The sequence below is a fragment of the Mus caroli genome, chromosome 9 (assembly GCF_900094665.2).
Source record: "Mus caroli chromosome 9, CAROLI_EIJ_v1.1, whole genome shotgun sequence".
NCBI lineage: Eukaryota > Metazoa > Chordata > Mammalia > Rodentia > Muridae > Mus > Mus caroli.
Genome location: NC_034578.1, coordinates 17,578,621 through 17,586,937, shown reverse-complemented (window position 1 = coordinate 17,586,937; position 8,317 = coordinate 17,578,621). Strand labels below are relative to the sequence as shown.

General features: G+C 47.2%; 1 protein-coding gene across 3 annotated transcripts in view; it reads right to left on the bottom strand.

The window, feature by feature from the left end:
- Carm1 (coactivator associated arginine methyltransferase 1) overlaps positions 1-8,317 on the bottom strand; it is a 43,701-nt gene that overhangs the window by 13,931 nt on the left and 21,453 nt on the right. For all 3 annotated transcript variants that reach the window (XM_021172996.1, XM_021172995.1, XM_021172994.2), the window contains exons 2-4: positions 6,980-7,105; positions 1,804-1,910; positions 882-986 (exon numbers count right to left, since the gene is read on the bottom strand). In XM_021172996.1, coding sequence (XP_021028655.1) covers positions 882-986; positions 1,804-1,910; positions 6,980-7,105 — 338 coding nt within the window. The remainder of the gene's footprint in view (positions 1-881; positions 987-1,803; positions 1,911-6,979; positions 7,106-8,317) is intronic.

Genomic DNA, 8,317 nt, shown 5'->3' with positions numbered 1-8,317 from the left:
AAAAAAAAAAAAAAAAAGTTGAGGGTGGAGCTTTATGGGTTGAAGACCCCATCCCATGCGCTCTCCACTCTTGCTCTAGGTAGATGCAATAAGAACTGAGATAGTTGAGAGCAGGCTGGGTCCACTCCTCCCACAGAGCTCACTGCTCCCCAAAGCTGCCATGCGACTATGAGATGGGTGTGGCTTCATTATTTCCAGCTTTCCCCCCTCCCTTTTCTTGAGAAAGGGATTCACTGTGCAGCTCTGATTTCCAATTTAGAGATATGCCTGCTTCTTCCTGAATCCAAGTTGCATGGCGCTCTTCCCAATTTTAGAGCATCAACCTCCTTATCTAAAGCTGTCTTATTTTTCTGCAATGCTACAATGGAAGCCAGAGTCTTCATCATGCTAGGTAAGCTCTCCCAATTTATAGTTGGTGACCTTCTTGGCAACATCTCCTGAGTGCTGAGATTAGAGTTAGGTTCCATATAAAACCTATCTTTGTCTAGTATGCTGCAGTATACCTGAGGCAGAAAACAGTAAGACCAAAGTCATGTTAGAAGGAGCAAAAGTATTCTCTGTAGGAAGGGGAAGAAACAACATAATGGTAACTAAAAGAAAATGGAACGGGGAGAGGTGCTCAGGTCTCAGGAGGCAGAGGCAGAGGCAGGCAGATCTCTGTGAGTTTGAGGCCAGCCTGATCTACAGGACAGCCAAAACTACACAGAAAAACCCTGTCATGACACCCCACCCCCAACCCCCCCAAAAAAGAAAGCCGAGGCTGGCTCAGAACAACAAATACAAAGGAGTTAGGTAACAGAAGTGGGAGGGAGAAGGCCCTGCCCGACCCCTCAGGCACACGGCAGACTCTGTTCAGTGTGCTTCCTGTTCTGAGGGCTCACCTTGTCCTTGAAGTCCGTGTGGTTCTGCAGGATTGCACGCTGGTAGGTGCCTGTCCGCACATAGTCCTGCATCATGTTCTGCTGCTGGGATAGGTAGCCATAGAACTGGAACAGAGACACACCAATAGCACACGACACATGGCATGACGGACTGCCACAGCCCTGGCTGCCCTAAGATGGAGGGAGGGCCTGACAGCATAAACCTCCCTTGGGAGGTCATGTACCCTCTGCCAGCCTGTACCCAACTGACAAGAGCCAGCTGCTCCAGAAGTGGGAGCAGGGCTGAAGGACAAAGCTAGATGTCACCTGAACTTGGAGGCCACCCAAGAAATCACAAACGTTGTCATGGGTGGAATTCTAACATCTGGGGGATAAATGTCTCATCTTAGGGCCCCAAAGAAGAGGAATGGATGGAACAAAACCCTAGAGCTCAGAGCGCCAGGCAGGTGATGTGCGGTGTCTCTCTGTAAGACAACAGGCGATCAGGAGGCAGCGTGGCACCTGGCAGGGCCACAGGCTTGGGCATCAGGCAGACCTGGCTTTCCCATCGTGACTCTGTTGCATAAGAGCTGTGTGACTTGGAGCAAAGTCACTTAACCTCTCTGAGCCTCAGATTTCTCATCTGTAAAATGGGGACAATAACAGTTGTTGGGAAAGTCCAAGTGCTGCTGAGCATGTAAGATTGCTTATACAGAGCCTTACACTCACTAAGGGTTTAGGACATGGCTACAGTTCAGTCATTACTCTAAACACCTGAGACCCTGGGCTTCACAGATGAGGAAACTGAGGCTATGAAGCTAGTAAGGGACAGAGCCAGGATGAGCACCCATATGGGCCTAGCCTGTGCTGCATGACCTCCTGTGGGAAGGGAGGGGAGGGAGACACCAGGTGCTTGTCTGTCCCAGGGCAGGTGCCAGCTCACCTGGAAGTACTGCACAGCTGAGGATTCCTCTGTCCGCTCACTGAACACAGAGCGCTCCAGTGTGTGGCCCCGACAGGTTTTCAGGATGTTGTAGAAAGAACAGAAATCTGGAAAGGGGGAGCCAGATCACCAGGAGGCCAGTGCTTACCCCTCTGAGAGAATCCACCGTGCCTGGCCATTTCTTCTTCCTGTCTGCCTTTCCTGACTTGTCTACCTCCAACTTCTTAATCCCCCAGTACAATGTTCCAATGGAGAAGGAAAGAAAATGAGCTGCCAGGCCCTCTGACACGAGGGCATGACTGCGGGTGGCATGTGGTGAGGACAGGCCTGGGCGTTCCTCCCAGACAACATCCCATGAAGTGTGGGGAGCACAGGGCACCAACCCTTAGGAACCAGCTCCACATCTGCCTGGAGTTTACAGAAGCCTCTGGGGGTAGCAGTGGGCACAGGGTCACCAACTGAAGGTTAGAGACAGCAGGAGTCCTGAGGACACAGAAAAGCACCGAGAGGCCGTCCACCACCCCTCCCCAGGACATTGTGTTGTCAAGGACTTTGAACTGATTCACATGAAAGTTACCCGAGGCAGGAAGCAGAGACGGGCTCAATGAGCCCACCCTGAGCTGAGGCACTGTAAACAGTTGATGACTGCAGGGGAGAGAGAATCAGTATTCTCCAAGGGGAGGTAGACCATGCTGTGGGGGATGGCCCTGGCCACAAGTCTATGGACAGCACAAATTGGCCTGGGTAGATTATATATACTGAAGGGGGAGGGCAGCAGGATAGAGGATGGCTCTGGGAAGAGTTAGGGGTAAATATGTAAAAATACATTGTATGAATATGTGAAATTCTCAAAGAATAAAAATATATTTTAAAAAAATTACGGAGGAACTTAGAATAATGGCCACCAAGTTATACACTTTAAAAAAAAAAGAAAAGAAGAAAAAAAATAAAAAAAATTGGAGAACTGGCTCAATGGGTAAAGTCCTTCTAGAACTCAGATTAATGCTTGTGTTGGCCCAGCTGTAATCCCACTGCACAAGAGATGAGGATGGACTCCTTGGAGCACACTGGCCAGCTTGCCCAGCAAAGCCAATCAACTCGGGATTCAAGCGAGAGGCCCTCTCTCAATAAATGAGGTGAAGGGGTTTTGGTTTCCATATTCATACAAACATACATGCACATGGCACCTTAATGTGTGTACTCCCATACATACAAACACATACATCTACACACATCATATACACTGACACACACAACTTAACTAATAACTAATTAAAAGCCAGCTAGGCAGGCTCAAGAGATGGTTCAGTAGTAGAGCACTGACTGCTCCTCCAGAGGTCCTGAGTTCAAGTCCCAGCAACCACATGGTGGCTCACAACCATCTATAATGGGATCCAATGCCCTCCTCTGATGTGTCTGAAAAGACAATGTACTTATATATATAAAATAATAAATCTTAAAAAAAAAAAGCCAGCTAGGTGTGATTGAAGCTCCAGCACTGAGGCTACGGCAGGATCATTGCAACTTCAAGACAATCCTGGACTACAGTGACATGCCATCTCAACTCTACCTCCTCAACACAGGTTGGGCCACTCCTGTAATGAAGCCTTCCCTGCCATGATGAGTTAAGGCTCCCTGAGACTGTGTACTGACTAGCTCCCAGGCCATAGACAAAGGCCACATTATCACATTACCTTCAGGATTATTTATATACTTACCTATTTATTTATTTATTTATCTGTCTATGGGTTGTTTTGCCTGCATATATGTCTGTAGTCCTCAGATAGAATCCCTGAGAGGGCTCTGTATCCTCTGGGACTGAATAACAGACAGTTGTGAGCTGCTTTGTAGGCAATGGGAATTGAACTCGGATCCTCAGGAAGAACTCTTAACTAGAAGTCCTCCCCCCAGTTTATTTTATGTATATGTATGTTTTGCCTGTACATATAATATGTATTTGGTGCACACAGAAGCCAGGTTTTAGATCCTCCCAAACGGGAGTTACACATACAGTTGTAAGCTGACGTGTGGGTACTGTGTGGGGACGAGAACTATAGTCCCCTGGAAGAGCAGCCTAGTGCTCTTACCTGCTGAGCCATCTCTTGCCCCTGTCTCCAGATTTATAACCTAACTGTGGATGGTAATCCCTGGTGGTAGTATCTCCAACACATCATTAGCTGGGTGTCACACTCCTTGAATCTCAGCACTCTAGAGGTAAAGGCAAACTGAAATCCAATGTGAGGCCAGCCTGGGCTACACAGCCAGGGCCATGTTCCAGGACAGTCAGAGATACCCCACCTCAAAAACAAAACAAAAACAAAAAAACAAAAAAAATCAAAACAACACCCCCCTCCACACATCCATACACACAAAACCCCAAACCCCAAAGTTTCTCCTTATTATTATGTACATCATGTGTGAGAAAACATACCGTGCAGGGATGTGGAATCAGAGAGGACAGTTTACAGAGGTGGTCCTTTCCTTCCACTTTTGTGTGGTTTCTAGGGATTGAATTCAGGTCATCATGTTGTGCAGCAAACTATTTGTTAAATCATCTCTCCAGACCCACAGACTCCATGACAATGAACTTGAAGACTGGGAGGATTGCTTGATGGTTAAAGTGCTTACCATGCATAAATAAAGACCCCAAAAGTCACATAAAAATCTGATGTAGCTGCACATTGTTTCTTACTCTAAATGTAGAGATGAGAAAATTCCCAAAACGTGCAGGTCAACTAAACCGGTGTGCTCAGTGGTAAGCAGTAAGGCAGAGGTGAGGACTCACTGTGGAGCTCTTCTCAGCTCCACACATGTACGAGGCTCACGCACACCTGCATTCACACCCATACACATGCAGATTAAACAAATCAACAATGAACTGGGCTTCTGGCAGACCCTTCTTCTATTAGGAATACATTCTAAGATGTTCCTGGAATGACTCAAGTACCCCTGAGTGTCCTTTCCATGCGCTATGCTATCTTATGCATGTAGAGCTGTGTTTATTTAGCTCAGGCCACACATGTATACAACTCTTATGTTTGATAAAAAGGTTTTTTTTAATCGACAGATGTGTAACCCAGGCTGGCCATGAACTTGCTATGAAGCTGAGGATGACCTTGAACTCTTGGTCTTTCTGCCTCCACTTTCCTAGTACTAGGATTGCAGGCCTGTGCTGGCTGGAGATGGAGCTAGGACTTCACACACCTCAGGGAAGGGCTAACCTTCACTGAGCTACTTTCTAGTTCCTCAAATTTAAAACAAATCAATTTTCTTGGACAGTATCTCATGCAGCATAGGCTCCTTTTCAGAGGCGTAACAGACGAAGTTGACCTTATGCTCCTGATATTTCTGTCTCAACTCCCTAAGTGTTAGGATTACAAGGAAGGGAAGGAAAGGGGAGAAAGAAGGGAAAGGGGAAATTAAAAGGAGCAGGAAGTCTGAGGATGCTTGTGCAGGAGGTGACAAGGCAACAGGGTGGCCTGACCTCCACATTGCAACAGCTCTACTAGAGGTACAGGTGACCTCTTGCTAAGACAGTACAGCCACCAGGGTCACCAAGCACTCCATGACCAAGACCTGTCACAGGACAGTCACAAGCCTGGCCGCTACTTCCAAAACTCCAAGGCCCTAGAGCTCTGCTCACCTGGGTTTCAACAAGACATCCTGAGCAACCACATGGATCCTTCTCATGCCTAATGGCAGGCCTGATCAGAGCCCTCAGCAGCTTCTCTAGTGAGAGCAAAACCTCTAGCCACCTCTTACTCCTCCCTTAGGGTCCAACCCACAGCCTGCCCAAGGCTAGACACACAGCTGGAAAAGCTGGCCTCAAGCCTAATTTAACCAGCTTTCTGAAAGGCTTGGGAATGGCAGGAGAGTCAGTTTGGCCCTTTTGGAGAAACAAAGAACTGAGACCCAGAGGATTCACAGCAGCCAGTGAGATACTGGTGTGGGGCATCTGTTTAAAAGTCTCTTCATAGCCGGGCGTGGTGGCGCACGCCTTTAATCCCAGCACTCGGGAGGCAGAGGCAGGTGGATTTCTGAGTTCGAGGCCAGCCTGGGCTACAGAGTGAGTTCCAGGACAGCCACGACTACACAGAGAAACCCTGTCTCGAAAAACAAAAAAAATAAAAAAAATAAAAAAAAAGTCTCTTCATAGGCTGGTTTTTCCTTCTTGATTTTTTAGAGCAAGAGCTGCTCAGGTTGGTTTCAAACTCTTTTTTTTTTTTTTTTAATTTTATAAATATTTATTTATTATATGTAAGTACACTGTAGCTGTCTTCAGACACCCCAGAAGAGGGCATCAGATTTCATTACGGATGGTTGTGAGCCACCATGTGGTTGCTGGGATTTGAACTCAGGACCTTTGGAAGAGCAGTCGGAGCTCTTAACCGCTGAGCCATCTCACCAGCTCCATCTCACCAGCTCCGGTTTCAAACTCTTATGCTCAAGTGATCCTCATATCATAGCTTTCTGAGAAATTGAGATGATGAACACGTGCCACCATACCTGCCCACAACTATAACTTACTTTTATCTTCAGGCAGGGATCCTTCCTTCTGCCTCAGCCTCCTCAGCAGCTGGGGCTACAAGTGTATGCCAAGGCATTGAGAATATGCAAGTGCAGAGTGAGTGAGTGTGTGTGTGTGTGTGTGTGTGTGTGTGTGTGTGTGTGTTGCCTGTTCATATGAAGTAGAGGCAAGATGTCAGCTCTAGGTGGCAGGTGTCATTCCTTAGGAATCCCTTCCCCACCTTGTTTTTCTAGGCAGACTTTCTCTCTCTCTAGCCCGGACCTCTGATAAGGCAAGGCCTGCTGGTGAGTGAGCTGCAGGGATCCACCTGTCTCCATCTCCCTCGCTGTGAGATTACAGGTGTGTACTATACTAAGCCTAACTTTTCATGTGGTGCTGAGGACTGAGCTCAGGTCCTCAGGTTTGTATGGTAACACTTCTATTAAATGACCATCCCGGCCAGGCAGTGGTGCTGCACACCTTTAATCCCAGCTCTTGGGAGGCAGAGGCAGGCGGATTTCTGAGTTCGAGGCCAGCCTGGTCTACAGAGTGAGTTCCAAGACAGCCATGGCTGTACAGAGAAACCCTTTCTCAAAAAACCAAAAGCAAAAAAAAACCAAAAAGCATCCCTCCATCTCCTGGGCTCTACCATGGAGCCAAAACACATACCGTGGGGTGTGGCAAACTGGATGAGGACGCTGTTGCAGCCCAGGGTGATGATGAAGGACTGTCTGCCCACACGACTGCACTCTGTCTCTCGGGACACCGAGCACTTGAACACACATACATCTTCATCTGTAAGAGAGTGGGATGATGGCATGAGTGACAAAGTCCTGATGACTGCCTTGCTTTAGTTGTCCCTGCTTCCATCCTTCTGGCATCTCTAGATTCTTCTGAAATGCCTCATAACAACTTTGAAGTGCTATGTCAGCCTATGTCTCTCTAGTAAAGGAGAGCTAAGGGACCCCTGTGTTGCAGGGACACAACCAGGGTCCTCAGGAGCTCAGTGTCTAGTAAGCAGGTGAAGAAAACATGTTCCCAGGAGAAGGCCTGGGCACCCAGAGACATCCTGTCCCCATATGAACTAAGACAGCTATTAAGTGCCTAGTGGACCCAGGCCTAGATCCATTACACCACATGGAGGGTGTAAAATGAGACACTGGCTTTGTGGGCTTCCAAGATGTGGGCTTCCAAGAATACTGCCTCACGCCTTTTTGAGACAGGGTCTCGAGTAGCCCAGGCTAACCTGTAACTATGTGACTGAAGATGACCTTGAACTCTGGCCTTAAAAGGCCAATTGCTGGGATCACAGGTATATACCTGTGTGTTTGGTTTCTGTGGTGCTGGGATAAAGCTCAGGACTTTGTGTAAATCCACCAACTGAGCTAAAGCTACACCCCAGAACACCCATCTTCCTACAACATGAATGTAGCAGTCAGTGAGCTTACTGGACCAGCATGACTGCTCTCACATGGCTCACCACGTAAGTAGCAAAACAAAATGCTAATAAAAATGTGGCTGAAGATGTTTCCAAGCACTCTGAGGAGACAGATTAGGGTGAAAGAAAGGAAGGAAGAAGCAAGCAAGCAAGCAAGGCTACAGAGATGGCTCAGTGGTTAAGAGCACTGACTGTTCTCCCAGAGGTCCTGAGGTCAATTCCCAGCAACCACATGGTGGCTCACAACCATCTGTAATGGGATCTGATGCCCTCTTCTGATGTGTCTGAAGACAGCTATAGTGTACTCATATAAATAAAATAAATCTTTAAAAGATATATAATTTAAAAATTTGAAGTTCACAGAAAGGCTGAACCCACTTGGACCTAGAAATATGGGACTAGCCTAAGCCACATAACAAGATTCCATCTCAAAAACAAAATTAAAAAAAAAAAAAATGACCCAGGTACATGCTTGCCCCTTAGAACTCTAACACCTGAAATTAGGACAATTCTGAATTCCAGAACAGCTGAGCTACACATTGAGACCCTGATATATTTAAAAAAAAAAA